General features: G+C 38.1%; 1 protein-coding gene across 1 annotated transcript; it reads left to right on the top strand.

The window, feature by feature from the left end:
* The first annotated feature begins 126 nt into the window (after positions 1–126).
* On the top strand, positions 127–19,885 carry LOC137396457 (alpha-L-fucosidase-like). Its single transcript, XM_068082744.1, has 9 exons — positions 127–554; positions 722–828; positions 1,536–1,666; positions 11,296–11,426; positions 13,419–13,516; positions 16,687–16,819; positions 16,933–17,106; positions 17,884–18,039; positions 19,314–19,885. The coding sequence occupies exons 1-9, from the start codon at positions 196–198 to the stop codon at positions 19,420–19,422; spliced, it is 1,398 nt and encodes a 465-aa protein (XP_067938845.1). The 5' UTR covers positions 127–195; the 3' UTR covers positions 19,423–19,885.
* Positions 19,886–25,981: the final 6,096 nt, after the last annotated feature.

The raw sequence follows: 25,981 nt of genomic DNA, 5'->3' as shown, positions 1-25,981 counted from the left end.
CTAAAACGACCTTCACATGAAACTAGTCACAAACCATAGATTTAAAGTTATTCTTACGGTAACTGGGAAACAGAATTTGGCTATCTCACGTGAGACTTTTCTATTGACCAATAAAATGGCAAACCATTGTTTTGTATAAGCAGTTCGGTAGTTGCGATTTCTCCAAGCTAGAAGTGGATCAAAATTAAGGAAGCAATGTCTAAATTGTTGCTTCTCTCACTCGTTTTAGCGGTTGTGTATTCTGTCGCTTTTGCTGATGTAAAGTACGAACCAACATGGGCATCAATAGATTCAAGACCGTTACCTTCATGGTATGATGAGTCCAAGTTTGGTATTTTCATTCATTGGGGAGTGTTCTCTGTGCCAAGCTATGTGTCTGAATGGTTCTGGTGGTACTGGCAAGGACAGTCTCCTCCACAATTTCCTGAAGTCATACAGTTTATGAAAGATAACTACAGACCAGATTGGACATATGCAGACTTTGCCAACCAATTCACCGCCGAACTGTATGACCCCGACCATTGGGCTGATCTGTTTCAAGCGTCTGGAGCGAAGTAAGTTTTTGATGTTAACTAGCACATTTGAATATTCTAGTTTTTAAAATTTTATAGTTGTCCATTTTAAAATATGCTATAGTAAATAGTTGTTAAATAAAAAAAGTGTTATAGTTTATCGTATACGCATCGTTTTTTATTTACCACATTCTACGTCGTTATAACAGGTATGTGGTTTTGACAAGCAAACATCATGAGGGGTTCACTATGTGGCCATCCAACTATTCATTTAATTGGAATGCTATGCAAGTTGGACCGAAGAGAGATTTAGTTGGTGAGTTTATGTACTGTACATTTACCTCCAAATGGCTAACACATGAAAATTGTTTTGTCTCAATCATAAGGACTTCAAAAGTTGTCGACCTGCCAGTACATGGGAAATTGTGACCCTGAAAATTTTGTAAATTGTAGCCTATGCTGCACGTAGGGTAAACCGCACATAGCCTACTTAAAATCAGTATTGTTCTGGTACTATTTAAAAAAATGTTCTGCTTTTTTATGCACCAGCTAACATCATTGATAGGCATAGAAGAATCTCATCATTTGGCTGACATTTGTAATTGGTAGTTGTCTTGGAGACGAAACTGCTTTCAGTTGCCAATAGTTTTAACTGCACCAAATAACTGTTTCCATTTTACTATCAAAGTTGGCATATTTTACTTGAAGTAGATGTGACATGGACAAAATATGCAGCTTTTAAATGGGGCTGGATGGGTAGACGACTTTATTTAAGTCGATATATAATCATTTGATAGCGAGTTGCACTGCATTTCAATGCCAAACGCAGTACTATTTTCATAGCTACTCTATGTAGGTGACTATCTTTTCGGTTAACTGAGTGTTTAACGTTTTGGGCAACCGGTTATTACCACATCGGTTTTAGCTGCCTGAGGGCTAATATTTGTCATAAAAATAAATCTTGTCATTAGCGCAATTACCTGTCAATAGCTGTCAACATCTTTCACTTTCTTGTCTTGACAGGTGACTTGGCCAAGTCTATACGCAACAGGACAGATGTGAAGTTTGGTCTCTACCACTCACTCTTTGAATGGTTCAACCCTCTTTACCTACTCGACAAGGAAGCTGACTTCACAACACAAAAGTTCTCATTGGTTAGTAAGCTCTATTACTAATTCTCACTTTGTCTTGTGTTTGTCTTGTGTTTGTCTGTTAGTCTGCGGAAACGCTGTGCGTTGTCACATTTTGTGGCCAATTTTCGTTAAGTTTTGCATGCATATGCTCCTTGCTTATCGCTAGATCGCCAAAATTATTTGGTTTGCTAAATCAAACTGGTTCATAAGAACCAGCCTTTTAAACATCCATCTGATTGAAAATTCAAGAATTCGTCTTTGCATGCATTAAGGACAAGTGCGATTATGATGTCTATAGTTGCAAACAGACCTACAGAATAGAGACGCGTAACACTGCAACTTGTACGCAATAGCTGATATCAACTATAGCAATGATAAAGACTACTGATGTCATTTCGCACATATTTTTTGCTAAGCATTTTAACCGCAATAAAGTTTTGTCGATTTTTGTCTTATAATATCCTACCAGTCGGATCTTCTCAAATATCAAAAACCATTGAAAATGATAGAAAAGTACTGATATTGTCTGAAAGAATCTACTAAACTTCTGTGCAAGTTCATCTTTAAACACCCATCTGATTAGGAACTGAAGAATGCGCCTGCCTTCGCATGTATTGTGGAGACTTGTCTTCAATAAATATGTTCATGGATTGTCATAAAATCAGTGTAGCGATTTGTGTTGAAAATTTATGGGCGTACGGCGGGCTATCTGATTGAAAATAAAAAAATTCTGGGCAATTTTTCGGCTTGATGCAAGTTTTCTATAGTACTAGTTTATCTCTATGTACACTCAACACTTCTGATTACCTTTTTACAATACATCCATATTTCCTCCTTACTGAGCAACTGAGCTCAACTCTCTTTGTCGTGCTAGATGGTGTGAATCGTATATGTTTATCGATTTACAGTTATATAACTCACATAACAGCTAGTTGTATAACTTTTACTACTTGATCTCTACAAAACACTTTTGCAAGTTCTTATTGCAATTATTTTAATCTTTTGGTTTGAGCTGGCATGTACCAAACCCAAGCACTTTCGCAATGACATAATGGTTGTTTATGTATTAGCTGTTTGTTTTTATCATAAGTTAGTAGCGTAAGTTGAAATCTTCTCATGTAAGTAACACCCCATGTCAACAGCACAAAGAGTCTGCGCGCCTTGATGAAAGCGCTAAAGCTTAGAAAGTTAGTAGCTGAAGTCAGTCGAAACTATCTAGTGCAGTTAGAGCTTCACGATTTTTTAAAATCACCAGACACTTCGATATTGCGAAGTTGCAATACCGAAGCGTCTGGTGATATATTGCAGATTGTCTACTTATAGACGATCTTTATCTCCGCAATATTATTATATAAACAACTTGTAAATTTTCGTTAATAATTTTCCATATTTCAACTTGAAAGAAATTGTTTTGTGTCTTAAAAACATATTAAAAATTAAACAAATTAAAAACATATATTCATGTAATGAGGTTATTATAAGACTAGAAGGCTTGGGCATTTCAGTTCCAGTATCGCTCACTCTGAAAATCATCAGGCCTTTTTAATGTGAACCATTTCGGCGATAGTAATTCGCGGTCATGGATAGTGTGATTTATTTCCGATTATAATAGTTGCTGCGGGTCTAGTGTTTGATTTCAGTCATGCGAGAACAAACGAGGTTTCTTCGCGAGAATTTAAAAACAAAAATGAGAACACTACATCACTGATGCAAACGCGGATGGGTTTGTAGAGGGTGAACATGGTTATCATCGATGATCACTGAAGTATTGTGGCATCAGCGCCGAGATATGGCAGTATAGTGTGAACCAGCCTTGAGTTAGCATTTGTTTACAGAGCCCAAACTCCTATGCTCTTAAGTCTAATACTATTGTTTTTTCTTATCAAGCCTGTTTGAGACATCCTCTCCGCATTGTGTTGTTGTCAAGCTCATCTGTCCTTATCTTTTAATGGCTGGCAATATTGGTTATCATTTGTCTCTAAAGGTTTGTTTTAGTGTTAACTCCGGTTCAATGTTCAAACTCCTAAATTTTGAGCATTGAACATTTTCGTTTCTTGTTTACAGAGATGATTTAATGGTGAATTATAGAGTTCAGCTGACTGGGTGTTGTTTTTAATGGTGAATTATAAAGACTGATTTAATGGTGAATTATAGAGTTCAGCTGACTGGGTGTTGTTTTTAATGGTGAATTATAAAGACTGATTTAATGGTGAATTATAGAGTTCAGCTGACTGGGTGTTGTTTTTTTCCTTCTGTCGTGTATGGGTAAATTGTTTCATATTCTTCTGAAATAAGTTTTCCACAAGACAGCATAATCTTATCTTTGTTGTACCTATTTATAAAATATTAACAATATTTATTTTATTCACCTGAACGCATGACATTTGAAAAGAATTACAGAGGTATATCTTAAAACAGTTGAGGAACTGAACACCACCAAGTCGAGCACTCTTGATAATTACCAAAACAACCAATCATCATCGTTTTATAAAACAAAACTATGATTAGTAATTAATATATTAATTAATATCGTATACTTTAATATAATGTGGAGGAAAGCAACTCCTAATATTACTATGTTTTTATGACTCGCATGATGCGTATTTGAAGCTGTGCGAAAGTTGAGTTACTTTGCAATTGAGTGTTTCAATGAACACCTGGCGATGCGAATTTAACGCCTGCCTTGACCCCATAGGTCAAGTATTAACCTAATTAATGACCCTATAAATAGCTACCCAGTCTTGTCACACTAAGTTTAGCAGCATTTGTTTAGAACATTCCCGCAGTGAGACTGATCAAATAGAAATAAAAACAACTGAAATGTGAAAATGTTTAAAATTGAGTAATGGCGTGGTATTTTAATGCGCATCATTCGCAAGTGCTGTTTCCATTATTCACAAGCATGATGAGTTCGATGAAGATTTGCGAATCGCAAAATTTGCTTAGCTCGCGGCTTTAGGTCGTTTTTATTATGCGGTCAACTTGCGGACTGGTTCAAATTTGCACATCATGTGTGTCATGTAAACAGTGAATTATGCGGCGGAAAGTAGCTCTTACTAAGTGAACAGTGCCTTAAGCCTTGTTCAGACAAATGTGTGTGCGGGGTACTGCGTCTTGCTATGCAAGCTATCCTTCACAATCTTGCAATTGATAGGAATAAAATTTGCCTTTTCTTTCCACTGGTGACACACATAATTAGTCTGAGATTAGCTGCGCACTCGATTCACATCAATCCGAGCTTAGCGAGCACACGTCTGCGCCGAACGCTTTCGCGATTTCATAGTTATTTGGTTCACATCAATCGCACACCATAACATACCTGTCTCGCATGCCATGCATATAATATTGGTCTGAACCAGGCTTGAATGGTAAACTCACTTTCTGCAATGGTACATGGCCTCAGTAATCTGTTGTTGTCACTAGGGAATTGCTATACCAATCATATACCATATAATCTGGTGCACAAACAGTTTTAAGAATGCATCGCAATGTTTGCGTTTTGTGGATGACAAAGACCGTGGCTCGTCTCATCTCATAAGCTGCAAATCTTGGCAAGAGTAAAGGCTAAATCTATTCAGTGTGCTGACAAACCATTTATTAAACTCTTTTCCTCAAGGTTTCTTTACTATAACTTGTAATTGTGGCAGAAAATTGAAGAAAAAGTTAAATCACATCTTTGGGCAAGATAATACTGTTTTTTGTTCATAATGGCATATTATTGTTTTTGTCAATGATTAGTAAAATTATGTTCTTAAATTAGTATTAAATCATTCAGGGGAAATGAACAAGTTTTAGTTGTTGTTGCACTTTGCCTGATTGGCTACATGATATGCTGTCGAAAAAGCTTAAAGGTCACATCAACTTGTACCAGAGTCACGTTGCTGTTTGTCTCTTTATCTAGACCTTCCAATACATCCTCCGGTGAGTTGCTCATCATAATAGATGAACTACCAACTCTTTCATACATCAGTCTTGCATAACATTGTTTATTATATAGAAAATCTATATAAATCTCAAAGTTTATCGTCTGTCATTCGCTGTCTGTCCAGCTATAGCTATTAAACTCTAGAAATGAAAACTGCTTCGTACGGGATTTGAACTCACATAGATCGCTGGCACGTTTGTATACAAGCGCACCTAACCACAAGGCTACGTTGTTCAATAGATAGAAAATCTTTGCTATAATAAAAGCTGTGTCCGTCTGTTTGTTCAATGCTGCGCTAAGAGTGTTAGGAAAAAGGATTGCACCACACGGCAATCGAACCCAGATATTCAGATTTCCAGCAAAGATCGCCACTGCACCACTTACTCACATTTAAAAGCAATTGAGCAGGTAGTTATTACACATGATGATCTGTCATGGCGCACGGAACTGCCAGCGTACCAGTAAATATAAAAGGAGTGATGCTGTCATGGCGCACGGAACTGCCAGCGTACCAGTAAATATAAAAGGAGTGATGCTGTCATGGCGCACGGAACTGCCAGCGTACCAGTAATTATAAAAGGAGTGATGCTGTCATGGCGCACGGAACTGCCAGTGCACCAGTAAATATAAAAGGAGTGATGCTGCCATGGCGCACGGAACTGCCAGCGTACCAGTAAATATAAAAGGAGTGATGCTGTCATGGCGCACGGAACTGCCAGCGTACCAGTAAATATAGAAGGAGTGATGCTGCCATGGTGCACGGAACTGCCAGCGTACTAGTAAATATAGAAGGAGTGATGCTGCCATGGTGCACGGAACTGCCAGCGTACTAGTAAATATAGAAGGAGTGATGCTGCCATGGTGCACGGAACTGCCAGCGTACTAGTAAATATAGAAGGAGTGATGCTGCCATGGTGCACGGAACTGCCAGCGTACTAGTAAATATAGGAGTGATGCTGCCATGGTGCACGGAACTGCCAGCGTACCAGTAAATATAGAAGGAGTGATGCTGCCATGGTGCACGGAACTGCCAGCGTACTAGTAAATATAGGAGTGATGCTGCCATGGTGCACGGAACTGCCAGCGTACTAGTAAATATAGAAGGAGTGATGCTGCCATGGTGCACGGAACTGCCAGCGTACTAGTAAATATAGAAGGAGTGATGCTGCCATGGTGCACGGAACTGCCAGCGTACTAGTAAATATAGAAGGAGTGATGCTGCCATGGTGCACGGAACTGCCAGCGTACTAGTAAATATAGGAGTGATGCTGCCATGGTGCACGGAACTGCCAGCGTACCAGTAAATATAGAAGGAGTGATGCTGCCATGGTGCACGGAACTGCCAGCGTACTAGTAAATATAGGAGTGATGCTGCCATGGTGCACGGAACTGCCAGCGTACTAGTAAATATAGAAGGAGTGATGCTGCCATGGTGCACGGAACTGCCAGCGTACCAGTGAATATAGAAGGAGTGATGCTGCCATGGCACACAGAACTGCCAGCGTACCAGTAAATATAGAAGGAGTAAATATAGAAGGAGTAATGCTGCCATGGCACACGGAACTGCCAGTGTACCAGTAAATATAGAAGTGATGCTGCCATGGCGCACGGAACTGCCAGTGTACCAGTAAATATAGAAGTGATGCTGCCATGGCGCACGGAACTGCCAGCGTACCAGTAAATATAGAAGGAGTGATGCTGCCATGGTGCACGGAACTGCCAGCGTACCAGTAAATATAGAAGAAGTAATTATAGAAGGAGTGATGCTGCCATGGTGCACGAAACTACCAGCGTACCAGTAAATATAGAAGAAGTAATTATAGAAGGAGTGATGCTGCCATGGCACACAGAACTGCCAGCGTACCAGTAAATATAGAAGGAGTAAATATAGAAGGAGTAATGCTGCCATGGCACACGGAACTGCCAGCGTACCAGTAAATATAGAAGTGATGCTGCCATGGCGCACGGAACTGCCAGTGTACCAGTAAATATAGAAGTGATGCTGCCATGGCGCACGGAACTGCCAGCGTACCAGTAAATATAGAAGGAGTGATGCTGCCATGGTGCACGGAACTGCCAGCGTACCAGTAAATATAGAAGGAGTGATGCTGCCATGGTGCACGGAACTACCAGCGTACCAGTAAATATAGGAGTAATTATAGAAGGAGTGATGCTGCCATGGCACACAGAACTGCCAGCGTACCAGTAAATATAGGAGTAAATATAGAAGGAGTAAATATAGAAGGAGTGATGCTGCCATGGCACACAGAACTGCCAGCGTACCAGTAAATATAGAAGGAGTAAATATAGAAGGAGTGATGCTGCCATGGCACACGGAACTGCCAGCGTACCAGTAAATATAGAAGTGATGCTGCCATGGCGCACGGAACTGCCAGTGTACCAGTAAATATAGAAGTGATGCTGCCATGGCGCACGGAACTGCCAGTGCACCAGTAAATATAGAAGGAGTGATGCTGCCATGGCACACGGAACTGCCAGCGTACCAGTAAATATAGAAGGAGTGATGCTAGTAGAAGGAGTGATGCTAGTAGAAGGAGTGATGCTAGTAGAAGGAGTGATGCTAGTAGGAGTGATGCTAGTAGAAGGAGTGATGCTAGTAGAAGGAGTGATGCTAGTAGAAGGAGTGATGCTAGTAGAAGGAGTGATGCTAGTAGAAGGAGTGATGCTAGTAGAAGGAGTGATGCTAGTAGAAGGAGTGATGCTAGTAGAAGGAGTGATGCTAGTAGAAGGAGTGATGCTAGTAGAAGGAGTGATGCTGCAAAAGCTTAATTTTTTTAATTAAGCTTTTTAAAGTTCATCTTTTGAAAAACAAATCCTACAAGGGAATCCTGCAATTTGGAAGATTTGGATGTGCAAAAATGTATAGTTTTTAATCTACATGTTATTATCGCTATAGTAACTATTCACATCAGTTTAATATATTATAAAATTCATTTTAATAAGAAACCAAAAATCATGACTGATTAGTACCGATATTTAAACATAAGTTCAGAACAACTTGAAATTGTGAGTCAATGAACATGAATGTCAAAAACTGAAATTTACTGAAAAGTTTACTAGTTCATGAACTTAGTTTCAATAAAACCATCAACTAGAATTGGTAAAATCTAGTTGAATACAATCATATCAATGGTTCTCTTAGTTGATGTTTTTGAAGATATAACGACTCCTAAATCTTCAAAGCATGGAAATGCATTTCTTGCTCTGTAATCTCATCAAGATAATATCTAAATTTGTCACTCTTTGAAGGACATTTGTCAGTTTTTGCTATATTTAAATGTCGTCACTAGTCATAAATATAATATGTAGACCCCACTGAGTGTCTGGGTCTGTACTCCCTTTATTAACACTTTTAAGAGCCAATGAGCTCTAGAGATAAGATGTGCCAGTTTATCAACTCGTTGAAAACCACTGCGGTAGTAAAAAAGCAGTGGTCTCTCACAGGGCCGCATCACCCCATCATGCTGTAGCACATAAATTGCGTTTGATAAGTATCCTCTATTCCTCCCCCTGAATATGTGCTCTGAGATTACGCACACGTATAGATAACATCTTTAATAAATCACTAGACATTCATTTCAAATTTTACGATTCTCATCTGTATAGCCTCAATTCCTTGATATTATTAACATGCATATGATATATAATCTTATATGCAATGTATATGCAAATATGCTGGAAGAGGTTAACTGTAGTTTGTTGTATTTTAGCTTGATGTTCTTCTGTGACTACTTATCCATTATTATATAGCATACCGTAAAACCTGTATTTGAATACCATGGCACTCTTTTTCAGCGCTTCCCTTACAGTGGTGTTCAAATAGCCATGATGTTCAAATACAGGTTTATGATATAGGCCTATATATTTTATTTTTAATAGATATTTAAGTTTTGGGAATAATTTGTTCATCAGTTTCATGTTATGTGCACATCAAGTGCAATTTCGCTCATTTTGTAAGTTGCCTAAGTTGTTGTAAATATAGTAAAAGTCATGACGGCGTCAGTAAGTGCACACTATGTTTAGCATTTTTATTACTAATTCTATAAAACTAATCATTACTCTGAGGCATGTCGAAGTTTTTCAGTGTACCTTAAAATTGTCTGTTGAAGTGCCATAAGCTCCTTCTGTGCAAGTCCCTGAACCTTGTTTACAGTAATTGCCTTGAACTTTATTAATTAATGTTAGTAATCGCGATGTACGAGTACTTCGATGAGCTCTTTTTGACCAGAGAAACACAAAGGACATTTAATGTTGAGAGGCTGTTTACATTGTTAAATTTAGTTACGCTTTCATGGTATAGGCGTTAACACTGAATCCGTGTTTGTTGACTTCACTCCAGTTGTTCATTGGCTACCCCTGACCGTTGTATGACCGCTTTGTCATCATACATCAATGAATAGAAATATCATGCGTATTTACTAAAATATCATCAATATTGACTAAAATAATAGCTGTGTTTGTCTGTCTGTCCAAAGGACATAGTAAAAGATTCAAACTCGGGAGTTTCGGTAGACTGTTGCTCTAACAGCTACACCAATCATCTACTCGCTAGCATGCCAGATTAATTGTATGTATAGTTATTACACCTGAAGATCTCTTGTGGCACACCGGATTGCCAGAGTACTCGTGTTTTATAAAGTCTGGATAAAGTAAAACATGAAGCTATCCAAGCAGATGAGTCCTTCTGTTTGTTTTAGTTAGGTATTGTGACATACACGGCAAGAGAAGTTGTTCTGCATGTAGGTTTGTATGTAATGGTTGTAGAGTCATACCTCGACATACGAGCTTAATGTCAATTTACTCATGTCCTAAAGCACTATTTCCTATATAAAATAACTATATACAAATTCATTTGTGCCCATGCCACGAAAAAGCTATCTAAAACAGGATATTACGATACAAAAACGTATTTTTAATTGTTGTAATTCACTACATAAGCTTACAAAGTAACAAATACCTATTTAGTGGTTATTATCTGCAATAAAATGTAACATTGGTATATACAGTACTATATGGGATTCTTTCCTTCGAGACAGATGTAGTGGATAACTGCCTGATGGCTGTGAGAGATACTTGACAGCAACGAGTTTTATTCACAAGACTTCTGTGACCTACATAACATATGTACCTTGAATTTAGCTTAAATATATTTAGCTTACTAAACACACACTTGAAGCTAAATTTATTTTAAACTTTTACTAAACTTAACTCAAATTTTGTATTTTTTTAGTTTTTTGTTATCTTTTTCTGGCTTGACACTTTTTGCCTCGCTTTCACTATACTTTTAGCCAGCCTTTTAAAAACCTCTTCAAATTGATTCGACAAGAAAGGTCAATCAATGCTGCTCTCGAAAGCGTCCTCTTGCGTACATGGCCATTTAGTGACCATCGTGAACTGACCCGAATGGTCGTATCTTTCAAAGTTTTTCCGTATCTCAAGGCAGAAACTTGTTCAAAATTATGCTCGTATCTCGATTTTTTGTATGCTGGGCACTCATACGTCGAGGTATGACTATATTGGAAATATTAAATTTGTACATACACCATGATTGTTTTAATAAAACATGTCACAAGTAGCCATTTTGATTGTCAAAAATAATCATTAGCTCTATTGATTAACTGTTGATTGACTATTGCTATTGCTCTATTGATTAACTGTTTTCACTGATTCAAAGCATGTTCAAACACTTGGCTTTTTCGTGCAGGGAAAGTCAATTCCTGAGCTGCATGAACTGGTAAACACCTACAAGCCAGAGGTAATCTGGTCAGATGGCTCTTCAGGTCCAGACTACTACTGGAACTCTACCCTTTTCCTTGCCTGGCTCTACAATGAAAGGTCAGTCCAGTGTGCTGCCGTATCTTTTCTTATCGGTTCAGATTCCTGGGGGCCAAACAGTTTGTGTTATTTTTATCATTTTTAGTATACATTGAATCCCGGGTTACGGCATCCCTGTTCTACAGTTTTTCCGTCAGTTTTTCCGATGTAGAACACAAATTTTTTCCGGCTCCTCGTTACAACATTTTCTCGTAATACGTCATCAACAAACTTGTCTGTCGAAATTTAAATTTGGAGGTTGGTAAGCTGCATACATCGGAGTCGCGAAGATGCCGATATGCTATTCAGGGAAATCCCTTCTACAATGCCTGGAAGAGATATGATGCTCTCTCAGTTCAGTATTTTTTGTGTTTCTTAAAAGCTTGATCTTGTGTGGGTGAGTCGGTATCGAATTTATTGTGCATTTTAGTGTTTAATATGTTTACTATAAACTTTAGGTTAAGGTTACTACACAATTTTGTTGTTAAATTTTAGTATGTACAGTACGTATATAAAACGTTGATGTTTTTTATCGGGTGGGGGTCTGTTTGCATTAGATACAGCAATTACGATGGGCTTCTATACCTCTCTATGTGACATTTTCACCTTACGATTCCAACACCAGAACGGATAAATTTCGTATGTCGGGAGTCCACTGTAATAAGCAGTGTGGGAGTCTACTGTAATAAGTACCGTGGAAGTCTACTGTAATAAGTACAGTGGGCAGTAATCTACTGCACAGTAGTTCATCGCTACTTCATGGCCAGCGTCTACAGTATCAGTATTTCGAAAGGTGAAAAAATAATAATTAAATAATTAAAAATTAAAGAACATGAATAAAAATGAGGAATAAAATGCTCAGGTTTCTCTCTCTCATATTCTGGCCCAGTGAGATCTGTTTGCGAGCTTCATTGTTATAGCAGTCTCTGCGGATGGCTGTTTTCCTGTTATGCTTTATGAAAGTGCAAAGTGCCTGCGACACATTTCATCATGCCTGTTAAAAGCTCTCAATCCTCAAAATTGTCTAATAAATATATGAAAAAGAGTAAAATGCATATGATTATTGAAAGTGTGGCTTTTAGATACGAGTCCATTGGTTGTATCTGTTTATATGTATATTATTATGTATTTGTATATCTCTTTATATAATATATACATTTATGTATAATTAAACATATTTACATACATTTATGTCTCTATTTATGTATAATTATATGTAACCGATATATATATATAAATATTTGTATATAATTACATATATATTACATACATATAAATAATTATATACGCTATTCAGTATGTATTGCTGTATTATATTATTGTTACCATTCTGTTATTTTATTTTATCTGGTTTGCCCGTATATTATTGTTTATGTATTGCATTTTGCTTTTATTTTCACTGGTTTCATTTATGTCTTTTTACTAATATATTTCTTTTTTATCATACTATATATTTTATTATGTTTCGTTTTTTGCTTTTGTGATTTATTTTCATCAACAAAAGTAGTTAAACAAAAGAAAAAAGCTGGAAGAGTGATGAAGCCCATAATAGGCAATAGCATAGCTAGTCGTGGCGTTGGGCTTGTCATCATCGTGTAATCAACCTTAATTTTTATGGGTAATTAGGTTTCATTCACCTGTTAAAAGATGCAACCTAAATTCTCTCTTTAAACTGGCCACCTTCTCTATGCTTTTAATAGTCTGAGAGATTTGGTTCCAAAAGACTATTAAAAGCATAGAGAAGATGGCCAGTTTCAAGAGAGAATGTTATTTTTATTGTTTCTATTGTTATATTATTAGTTTTATATTATATTATTATTGTATCCTATATGTATGGGTTTCTACCACAGTCATGTTATAGTTGTTATATCATTACCTACATGTATATATTACATTTGGGTTATGTCCGTATCTATTAACAATTTTTGTCGGCATATCTTTTTATTGCTGCTCTGATATGTCCTCTTTTATCTGTCATCATTATGTGTCATCCTTCATCTGTCATTATTGCAGTCCCGTAAAAGACACAGTGGTGACAAATGACAGATGGTGCACTGGCTGTGCCTGTCAACACGGAGGTTATTATACCTGCACTGACAGGTATAATCCAGGTATGTGGATGTCTTCTGATACATCTAGTAACATAATAATCACGGTTTTCTTTCAACCTCTCTAAAGGCTGGTTCATATTGTATCGTTGTATCTCGGCGTTGATGCCACAGTACTTGGGTGATCGTTGCTGATAACAATGTTCAAACTATCACATACCCATCCGCTTTTGCATCAGTGACGTAGTGTTCTTATTTTTCTTTTTAAATATTTGTAAAAAAACATCTCTGTTTCCGCATGTTTGAATCAAATACTAGTCCCGAAGCGGCGATCATAAACGGAAATAAATAGATCAGGCGATCCGCAACCACGAATTACTATCACCGAAAAGGTTTACATTGTAAAAGCGGTCATGGATGCTAGGCAAAATATCGAAAAGTTTGACAGCTGCAAATCTTGCTGACATGTCCGCAGAGCTTCGTCGATGCCATCGATTTTCGGTTTACATAATCGACGATGAACGCCGAAAGGAAAACGCTGACATCAACGGTGAACCAGCCTTTACCTTAAATGGTCAGCTAGGTAAGTTTGGAAGAAATATTGTCAATAGCCTTAATTCTGTTTGAAATGATGTTTATATGAGATATAAGAATTAAGGAAATTCCATAGCGTTCAAACCATGAATGCATATATGCAGGTCAGCTGCTCGATAATCAAAAACTGTTTTACTAAGGCTAAGTCTGTCGGCGAAAAAATCGAAATTGATCCAGTGAATGCTGAGCAGCTTTAAATCTGGCAAGTTGTCTTTTGTTTGTGAAAAAGAAGCGTATGAGACGGTGGTAACAGTTGAACCGTTTGATTCCCTTATCGATAATGAGCTCTTCGTAACTAGAGGGTCTCTCTCGATTGAAGAGGTAACCAAGTGGCGTCACGCTATGAAGTCAGCTGGGTGACATGCGTTATAAGTGCCTAAAATGCCCTTGGGGCATTATTTACAATTTCAGTTGATAAAACAAAACTCTCCGTAATGCAGGCAGTCGAATAAACTATGACAATTTTTGAGTTTTTAAATTAACTGATCAAAGTTTGATATCATTTTTTGTTTTCTTATCATAGCGCTTTCTTACCACTATTTTCTTATCATGTGAAATTTATTTGTCTAATCAATGAATCGTTCATTGTTTAGTCTCTAATCAAACAATCCTTGGCGCATATATACTCAAACACATGTCAAACTTTATCACTGCGGATCCCATAGTGGTAAAGTTTGACTGTATGACTGTACAGGTAATAATCACTATGTTTCCATGATGCGCAGTACTGCGATGCAGCCCCCTCCGAAGTGGAGAGGATTGTACGTTTACATGCTGCGCAGTGGTTTTCAGCAAATTGGCCAGAAAAGAGAAATGGTATAAATCGAATCGTCTGATGAAGAAATAGAATCGATCACAGATACCGAATGTCAGAAACGGTCTTTTTATGCTTCTGTCGTCATTATACTTTTATTTACAATACATATTCACAAGGTTCTACAAACCTTAACACAATTTTTACAAAGTAATATATTTTTAATATGTATTTTTAAACAATATACATGTATTATTTAAACGTTACTTTAGGATTTGCCACCTATTTTTCGAAGTGTTGGCATCGATAACAAAGTCTAGGAAAGTAATCACCTCATCATCCTCGTGGGTGCAGACCATAATTAAATTTAAGTGAAAGAAGATTGGAAGAATAGAAAAAAACAAGATTAGCAGGATAACTTTTGTACTAGTTCATGGCCCTCGATGAATCAGCCTCCACGGCAAGAGAGCTATGCGCAGCCACTGCGCAATGCCGTTTCCTTGCTGCGAATTTGCACTGGCTTCGCACTGATCAGTGTGCAGTGATTTCAGTGCGAAGACGCCGTTGCCATGATTCGGAGAGAGCGCAACTCCGAAGTACTGCACATCATGGAAACATAGTGTATAAGTTTTAAATCTATACTAGCCAAGTGCCAGACGTTGAGATTTATATATAGACTAGCCGAATTCTGGACGGGTAATAAAATAATTGCTCAGTGAATTTAGGCAACTTATATGGTAAGCTAGTAGTCTAAATCTTTACTAAAACAATAGGCATGTTTGAAGCCAGCATGATAATTGTGACGTTAAGCGTAATGATCAGTCGTTCTAGTTAATGACCCAAGCACTTAAAGCAGGAGTATTTTAACCGATGTAATGAATTTCATCACAATCATTTATCGTTATGGTCAGTTGAACGTCATGGTGTAGTGGATAAGATATTGGTCTACAGACTTGAAGTTTACAAGATCAAATCCTCTCTGAAGCAGGTTTTTGTTCCTAAAACTTTATCGCTATAACTGGACATAGTGATAAACTGATAACAGATGAACAAAAGACAAACATTGAGATTTATAGATAAACACAAACCTCAGTGTTTGTCATTTGTTCATCTATTGTCCATTTGTTCATCTATTGTCCATTTGTCCAGTTATAGCGATAAATTATAGGAAAGGAGAAACCACTTCACACTGACATTGAACTTGAAAACAACTGTTGTGCTGAGGCGAGCTATCCACTATGCCACTTGGCCTACTTGCAATACTGTGAAGTAATTAGCACGGTTGAATAATTCTAGTATGCTTGAAAGTCATAATTGCACGAAATATCTTTACGCATAACAATTTTGATGTACAATTATTCCTCGCAGTGGCAAGTCAGCTGCATGGCCTAGTGGTAGTGCGCTTGGCTTTACATCCATTCATCCCCAGAGTGTACTGGTTCGATTCCTATGAGGTGCGATCTATTCTTTTATTACCCAAACTGAAGGATGCCTATGGCTTTTATTATAGTAAAGATTTAGACTAACTCAAGTTACCCAAATTCATTGTGTAAAGAAACTTAACCAATGAAAACTAATTACCTGCCATTGTCTATAGGCTTTTTAAACATAGGCATGAAGCACAAAAAGTAAGAAATGGTGTTCAACAATCTGTTTCGCTATGCTTCGAGCTTTCAAATATTTAAATTACACATTGGCCAGACACACAGATTTGAGCAAACACCTTCATTTAAAAATTAGAATGGAGGAACTTATGATAATTACATGTGATAACAAAGTAAATAATTTGTGAAAATTAGATATGTTGATTAACATGAATTTTCTGTGTGAAAACTTTTTATTACATGTGCCTAACCGGGCACTCATCTAGTATATTTATATGCAGGCCACTTGGTAAATCACAAATGGGAGAACGCACTCACAATAGACAAGCGCTCGTGGGGGTATAGAAGGAATTCTGATATCTCTGATTACCTGTCTATTAATGATCTCATCACACAGCTTGCCTCTACAGTCAGGTTGGTTCTAAGGCTATTTACTTGCAGGATTTTTTTGAGGTGCCTTACTCTTGGTAATTATATTCAACTAGTTGGGCATAGTAAAGTAAACCTTTGCTTTATATGCTTTTTAGTTGTGGAGGAAATATGCTGCTCAACGTGGGACCAACACACGACGGGCGTATCATGCCTGTGTTTGAAGAACGGCTGAGGCAGATGGGTGATTGGTTAAAGGTGAATGGGGAAGGAATCTATTCGACCGTACCATGGACTGTTGCTCAGAACGACACGCTCACCAAGAATGTCTGGTGAGTGTTTTGTATTTTTATTGGCAGAAAATTTGCAAATTTGAGGAGAGGTCATGACGGTTGGAAGGAAATTTTAAGTGATACTTAGCTACTGATTTTTTGCGAGACGTTGCCTGATTTGCAGTTACTGTTAGATCTCTGGTGGTACAAGAACTAAATTTCTGGAAGTAAAACAAGATTGAGTGCCAAAGTGTTAAAGTTCCTTCACAATGACACGATATCAGACGTATTATTAAAAAAACAAAAAATTATATTTTATATAATTATATCTTATATAATTTTGATATGATTTTTGATTGACCAATGATCATTTAAGTTTTTGCTGATTGGCTAATAATCATTTCAGTTTTTTTCCTATTCCTTCAGTTTATTTTTATTTTGTTATCCAGTCATCCTGATTGGCTAATGGTTTGTTTTATCTGTTGCTGTTACATATCCAGTCATTCTGATTGGCTAATGGTTTGTTTTATCTGTTGCTGTTACATATCCAGTCATTCTGATTGGCTAATGGTTTGTTTTATCTGTTGCTGCTTGAATGCAGTACTGTTGGATGAAAAAGAAGTAGCAAGCTTGATCTATTATATCCTGGTCTCTTTAATAGTTTTTACTTGTTTAACTGTAGTTGGCTAAGTTCCATGAATTTAGTCTGTCTACAATGTGTCAGTGAAGGTGAAGTTTGAACATGCAAATAGTTGAAGTTAATCTCAATCTGTAGATCTATTACATCATCACATTCTTTGCATTCGTAGCGTAATTTACTGTGTTTATGGGGTGTAGGTATACCTCGAAGAAAGATGCTAGCAGCTCCTCGGGCTATGCTATTTACGCTATTGTACTTGCCTGGCCTGACAGTGGTGAGCTGCCACTTGGTGCTCCGATAGCGACCGCAGACACTAGTGTCACCATGCTTGGTCTCACTGGAGGTTCTCTCAAGTAAGTATCATACTGACACTTGCTGTTTGTGTCACATTGGCAAGCTTATGACTGAAGCCATAAAAGATTGACTTGCAACAAAATTCGCATTACAGTTATTTGGTATCATAAGATTCACCATGTTTTACTCTGTTGTGTTGTAGGTGCAAAATATATGGAAATGTGATTACAAGCTCTTAAAAACTCAAAAACAAACAGTTAATCACAGCCGCAAGAGACCGCCGTAGTTTGGATTCGCTTTCCAAAACGGGTCAAATGGGACGTAGTTGTTACAGGATGGTTTCTGTTTACACTTTCATGCAACCTTATTCGTCGAAATATTTTCACAAATATACTTCACACATTCAATAAAACCATGTCTATTGTTCTTACGCGTCTGTTTTATCGTCATTGTAATGCTGTCACTTTTAGCAGTGATATCTTAAAACTTACCATAAAAAATCATTAAACTTTTTAACCTTACTTCGAAGGAGTACATATCATTGTCTGATAACCATGACGAGCCTGTTGGTTATCTGTGATAATCAAAAAGAGCTGCAAAAATTATTTGCGAAGTATTGGGTCACGTGATCAGATTACGACTTGACGATTGAATAATGCCGAAAGAAAACTGTAAAGTAGCGAGCATCTATATTTGATACGGGGTCTTCGGTAAAACTCGAAGTGTTTGTCATAAACTAGTGCTACGATAAGTTTTACATTAAGCTTTTTATTGGCCTTTCAATTCACGTGAGAACATGCGTGACAAGACGATAACCAAACTGGAATGACTACGTCAGATAAATAAACAGATTCCAATTTACGGCGGCTTTTCGTTTTTAAGCTTTTAAGAGCTTGTAATCACATTTCCACATATTTTGCACCTACAACACAACAGAGTAGGACATGGTGAATCTTTTGATACCAAATAATTGTAATGTGAATTTTGTTGCAAGTCAACCTTTAAGCAATCAAAGAGCACCTGTTTGATTTGTCAAGGAAGGCAACAAATATAGCATTTGTGTTTTGCATTTTTCGATAGTCTGTTGCCTCTGTATTTTGCCTGTTTTAAAAATATTAAGGCTGATAGCGCATAAAACTGCTCAGAAACTTTGTTAGTTTTTCAACATGGCAGTTTTTTACTAAATCACTAAAATTTTGCTATTATCCTCTGTGTGACATCACATAGTATTATGTAATCAGATTGTTTTTTCAAACTTCTATCCAAAGTTTAGAAACTTTTTTTATGTAGTAGATTCAAGTTTTAACCAACCTTTGTAAAATATTGTTAACAGGATGCAACGAGGCAGTAATGGTGTGAATGTTATCTTCCCTGTGTTGCCTGTCAGCAAGCTGCCCTGCAAGTGGGCGTGGACTCTCAAGTTTATTAATCTGAAGAACTGATGTGGACCAATTATTTTCTACTCTCACCTCTTTCTCACCTTAATTAAATACTGTTTTGTTAACTTGTGTTCAGTTTATGCATTTTCCATTCCAGATCTAAGAGCATAGGCAATTTTTTAATCCGCTAATGCTCAGCTTTATGATAGATTTTTAGGCCTTAAAGTCCGTGACTAAAAAGGAAAACCTTTCAGATCTTTTTGATAATTTTTGGGAAATTTTTCAAGACCATGTTGTTTTGAGATAATGTAGTGATCATTTCATCTATCGCGATGTACTTGGTTTTGTGTTATGTCCCTGTTTTAGTTACTCTATAGTAAATGTTCAACCCACATTTTATATCTAAGACTATTGTATTTTTAACTAATTGACCTTAGCCTTATACAAGGCATAATTTAAATGACATATTCGATCATCGCATAGTCAAATTTAAAATAAAGTGAGCCTGCCCACAATGCAAAGTCTCTTAGGAGTTGCTTTCTCAATGACATAGCTGTTGAATCAGCAGTCAATTGGGAGTTGTCACTTCTATTTCGTTGATCAATTTATTGCGCTTTAAATCTGATGAGACTGTTGGTTTGTATATTTAGAAAATCTTGTACAAGTTCTACAATATACATTAAACTAGTTGTTATTACAATGGAGACAGGTAGTTATGGCGTTGTATATCTTTTATAAATTTGTGAGATGGACCAAGTTTTCTTGGGAATAAATGTTCAGTTGTTACTTATAAACTAGTATTAATGCTATTTAGCTTTGTTGTTTAGGTTTCTAGTCAAACTATTGAGGTTATGCATTGTGGCTTACATCATTGCAAATTGTTTGATCGTGTGCCAATTATGTCAAATGTCATTTCGAGATCCCTTGTGTGAATTCCTCAAAGACAGCAGTCTAAATTAAACACAGGTAGTAGTCTTTAAGAATAAAAATGAAAACTTGAGAGAAATGTCTTGTTCGTTGACGAAGACTTTTTCGAAGTTTTAAAAAGCGACTTATAAGTTAGTATTTTAGCTGTTTTAATCTACCTAATTAGCTGGTAATTCCCAATCAACTACAATCTGTATCACAGCATATAGTGTAACTGTAAAGGTTTCGTCATAACCTTTCACAAGCAATCAAACTACTCGCGTCCATCAGACAATGAATATCTATTTACTCCAAATACATATAATAATACAGTTCAGAGTATGCAACAATCAACTGAATGGTATGAGATTTGAAGGTCCTCTGCCTGAGTTAGCTTGTTCGAGCTCCATTTACGGTATATGTATCGTTTTGGTAAGCTCTGCTCTTTGATCATGAAGACCGACTCACTAGCAGGTCAGTACTCTGCGGCCGACTCAGTCATCCTATCAGGTGTCACACCTCCGCCTGAGCTGAGTGCCAGCTCGGTCTCTCCTTTGATTTCACACATTGTCTCTCCAATCTTGGAGAGGTCGAGTGGGTCTTCCTGGCTCAGGGGCTTGGCCTTTCTGCTGGTCTTTCTCAGCTCCGAGCTCCGTTATCACCTGCCACCATACTCTTCCCACAAGTAGAGGCGTGGGGCCTTCAACTCATAACCGGGCAGAAATATCAAATGAGCGCAAAGCTGATGCTGCCGGGCGCGGTACTCGAGCTGGCAGACTTCCTGTTTTTCGAACATCCAATTTGAGTCCTTAGGTCTCCTGGCCAGGAGGGGATCTGCGATCTGCTGGACCAGTTTGAGAATAGTGCCGGGTGTCGACTATCTTTGAGGAGCTGTCTGACTTGTTTCTTGGCAGTCTCAAAGCAACTGGTCAGCCGGTTGGCATCCTATTATCCTAGCCAGTCTGTTCTTATGGGCTTCGGTCGTAAAGGGAAAGAGGCTGGAGCGGCCAGTTCCTCTGCCTCTTGGATAGTGCTGCACGGTAAAACGGTATCATTCGATGTGACGAAATATTTCAGTGGATGATTTTATATTTGGTCAGTTTTCAAGTCGATATAAATATCGAAGCCGATATTTTATCGTAATATTTATCATTCATTTATTACTGGTGTTGTCTACTCTCCTTATTGTAAAGAGGGAACAACTCCTGTTTTTCAATCGATATCACCCAATATCTTTTTATATCATTCATGGTAGTCTAACACTATATATCGATAGAAGACAACTCCAATGTTCGATATTTTTTCGATATTCAATATATTTAGAGACCAAATAATCAAATGTACATGCAAAGATATCGTGCAGCACTACTCCCGGGACAGTCGGCTTGCAGTAAAAGTTCAAGCGCCAACCAGGTGTGACTAAACACAAGTTTTCCTGCAATTAAAAGCAGAATTGCTTGTAGAGGCAGTTTGGCCAAGATGCTCCTCAACTCGCTTATTTTCTTCGGATGAGAACTCGCCGCCGCATCCACGCTCTGACACATGGCCACAGGCTCCTCGTCTGAGTCTAGGAGACTTTTTGACTTGCCTCCATGAGCCGCAGTTGGCTTAAAATCTTCTCTAAAGAGTTGTTAATTTTACCTGGCTGAGATGCCGTGGTGACAGGTTCATAGGAATGTATAGTAATATGGAGTATATCGACAAAAGCTTTGGGCAGTGTTTGCTCATCAGCGTTCTAAAGTGGAATTAGCTTTTCCATAGTCAAATTTTAAACTGGGCGATTTTCCTTTGTTTCGATGCCGCATTGCCGGATTTGTATGGGCTTACCTATCGCCTTGTTAAGACTTGCCCATTCACCATATAAAGGAGGCTTTTTTTTTATCCAAGCCGGTCAAAGATTACGTCTAGTGACCTCTGAGACTGGTTTTTGGGACTCTAAGACCTAACTGGTTGTACCAAAATGCCAAGACTTTCATCCTTTTAATAGTTTCTTTCAAAGTATTTCTAAAGGAGCTCTGGCTTCTTTTCTCAGCTCAGCTATCCTTGTGATATTAAGTTTCGGATAGGTCACTCTAAAACCAAATGTTTCTGGCCAGGACATGGCTCTCATCTTTTATTCTAGCCCATTTCATGTTGAACCTCTGCGAGGCTTTACAGTAGCTGCAGCTCATCTCGTTCCAATTCCTTTAGGCTTGATTGGTAAGGCTGCAGCCGGCCTTTGCTTTTGAATGAGAATGGTCTCTGCCATATCACTAGGTACGTGTGATTGGGTCGTACCTTAATAGCTTGGTATGGTCCCACAAACCTAATCTGTTGCTTGGGATTGTCTTGTTAACCATCCAGACCTAGTTTTCAGGAGCAAATGAGGCTGGCTCGTTCCTGTCCACCTATCTTATCTTTATTTGCGCCTGTCTGAAGGCAGCATGCACCTTTTTCAGTCTTTGAAATAGTTCTACCACATACTCATATGTTGATTGAGCCTCTGTTGGCAAACTGTAGTCCTCTAGCTGGTCTAGCAGGTTCAGTTTTTTTCCAAACATCAGCATCTTTGCCATTGTCCCCATGGCCAAGTGCGGCGTATGTCAATATGCTGTCATTAGCTGGGGAAGCAACACGTCCCATTCTTCTTGGCCTCCACCACGCCATTGGCCTGAGGATGGTACAAAGTGGTGCGTGAATTTTTCACATTCCAGAGTTGTCAAAAATTGTTCATTCACTAACTCTCAAACTGTGCTCCCTGGTTCGAGTGAAACTGTTCTTCCAAACCCATGTAACAGAAGTCTCACTACAACTTTCGTGGCTTCCAAAGGATCAAAGCATCCTGTCACTGGGTGAAGCAGTTGGTTAACACCAATATCCACTTACTGCCCTTTGGTGTTGTCGCCAGTGACCTTACCAAGTCTACTGCTACCTTTTATCAGAGGCAACTGGCATACAGTCTCTGTCTGCTTCTGGCTGTCCTCGTCTCGCTATACTTTTTGGCTTGCACACCTTGCAACTCTTCTCCTCAACAACCGGCTTTCATGCCAACCTCTCTTCAAAGTAGCTTTCAGTTTTGGTCAAAACTAGGTCAAAAGAAAACAACTGGTTGTCCTGCTCATCCCAGAGAAGGCCAAAGAGAGTGTTCGCTACACGGTAGACTCTTTAACAGTTGCTGGACAGACTGCACATCACCTGGGCTGTTTCTAGAATGATGTCCTGGCTTCCGACACTCTGTCCAGCCGTATTCTGAGAAAAGGTCAAATTTTGTGTAAATGTCAAAGCTCTCGACCCCAGCTTCAGTTGCTGTCTAGTCAGCTCCTCATCACCCAAGGAATTTCTGTACATGGTGGCCACGAGTCCCTAGCCTGTGATCTGTATTTGTGCCAGTTCTTTGCCGAGGTCACCTCAAGTCTTCATCTGAGCTGTGCGCAAAGTTCTAGGGTCGGTTTGGCTAGCCTTTGATCAATTCTTCGCATCTGGCACATTCTCAACCAACTGGCCCATACGACCAGTTGTATCACGCGTGGTCCTGGTGACTCCTGAGACTACTGTTAGGTTTCTCTAGAGTTCACTCAACAAGGAGCAACTTTTCTTGGCTAGCTCCTTCCAGGTGGGTCTACTCTCTGTGAAAGTGGCGGATCGCCCTTCGCCGGTGCTGTTGACGGGGACTGGTGAACATTTTTTTATACGTATTGTTTTAGGAAGCTATGTCTCTCAACCGCAGAGGTCAACTTTTGTAGTAGGCCGGTCTTCTGCGGCTGAATCGGTGGACGACTCGGTTGTCCTACTAAATGTTGCATTTCTGGCCGCCTTCGATCTCTAAGCTCGGCCTCACTGTTTCGGGTGTTTCGGGTCTTTCCCATCTCGGAGGAGTCAAGCTAGTCTCCTTTGCTTGACTGGGCCATTTGGCCATGTAGGTTTGTTTTTTGTTTCTGGGCCTCATTAACTTCTGCAGCCACACTACTTACCTATTTCTACTTCATCCCTGCGATCTGCCGCTTTTTAGTGCAGGAAGTAGTAAAAGCATGGTTCAAACTAAAAGGATAACTCCTAATTGTGACCACTGCAACAACAACTAAAGCTACAACTTGTATATGGATTAATTTCTATTTCATTCTACTATATCAACATGACATGGCATTGCAGTTATTTTACTGAATTTTTTAGAAGTGTTTTGGGATTAGTGTAAAAAGCCCAGTAGTTAAATATCAATAAAACTTAAGTAATAAAGTAATAATTTTCCGGTATCCATCTAAAAAATTTAGCTTCAGCTGGGGGTCTTAATGCAACTAGCTAAATTAATTCACAGGCAGCCCGCAACAAACTTGAGCAGTTCATCGTTGCCTTTGTCAGTTTGGAAAATCAATCGATGTTTTGGTGCTTATTAATAACCTTATGAGAGGTTGTTTATTTCCCACATACTGCAATTTTATCATGTTTAATCAAGCTTGGAAGCTTTCACATCAGCGAAAGCTTTAGTAGACTCACAGGAAGTCGTAAGTAAGTAAGCCAGTTATGCATTGGTTTGTTGTTTCCAACAGAAATTTAAACTTTGGATTGGCTCATTTCATTGATTACACCTGTGCTTTGCAAAATTGTATTAAATACTGTTTAACCTTTTCATTACTTTTTATTCATTCGTTACAAGTCTTGACTTCTATTCATTTGCCACATATTTAGTTTTCATTTATCCTTTTTGTTGAAAACTTTATTGGTAGCTGTACTCTTTTTACAAAAAGGAGACAATAAATACTTGAGACTGGCCAATGCTTATGAATTTCGACTAATTGGGAATATTTGTAAAATCTGTCTTCTCAATTTTGTTTAGGCAATTATCAAATAGGATCATTTTTTGATGATTTTTGATACACTAAATAAGTGCCTGGCATTGTTCGGATAACAAAAAATCTTTGCACAAAAAATTCATTTTTACTTAACATTTACCATTCTAACTTTTAAATGCAGGTTTATTTTTGTGTAATGTGCTTAATTTCATGTAATTCATACTGCTCTGACAGCAGTGCCTACTACAGCTCTATACTGATTGCAATAGTCTTGCTGGCCATGTCAGTTTAAACATTTTTCTTCACATATGGCACATATTTTTCTTCTGGTATGGGTTCACGCTATGTTAGCTAAAAAACAGCCAAAAAAGGTTCGCAAGTACAGTAAGTATGTGCACAATTTATTCCGTAGTGTAGCTAGTTGGGCAGTGATGTGTATTGGATAGCATGCCTGTCTGCAGAACTGGGTGTTCCAAGTTCACATCTAGTGTGAAGTAGATCTTCCATTTTTAAAACGCTATCACTCTCAGAAAGATCCGAGATTTATATATAGACTACTGGATCCCTAACATTGCACGGGTAATAGAATAATTACTTAATGAATTCAAGTAATTTACCTGAAAAGCTAGATCTTTACTAAAACAATACCCGCGTTTTGGGCTAGCTTACACGTGCTGGCAGAAAACTGGTCAACAGTGCTGGTTATCAACACCAAGCAAGCGCTTCGGGCGTATTTTAACCAATGCAATTACTATTCGACCACTGAATCCATTGTATTTCATGTACAGTAGCTTAATGATTATGTTCACTGCCTCTTGATCTGGAGGTCCCGAGATCAAATCCAGTGCCACATAGATTATTAATTGCTATAACTGGACACTGGGTTTAACAGAAAGACAAACACTTGAGACTTATAAATCTAGACACTCTATACAAACTAAAACATAAAC

The sequence above is a fragment of the Watersipora subatra genome, chromosome 5 (genome assembly GCF_963576615.1).
Source record: "Watersipora subatra chromosome 5, tzWatSuba1.1, whole genome shotgun sequence".
NCBI classification, from domain to species: Eukaryota; Metazoa; Bryozoa; class Gymnolaemata; order Cheilostomatida; family Watersiporidae; genus Watersipora; species Watersipora subatra.
This window is presented reverse-complemented; position numbering and strand designations above follow the sequence as displayed.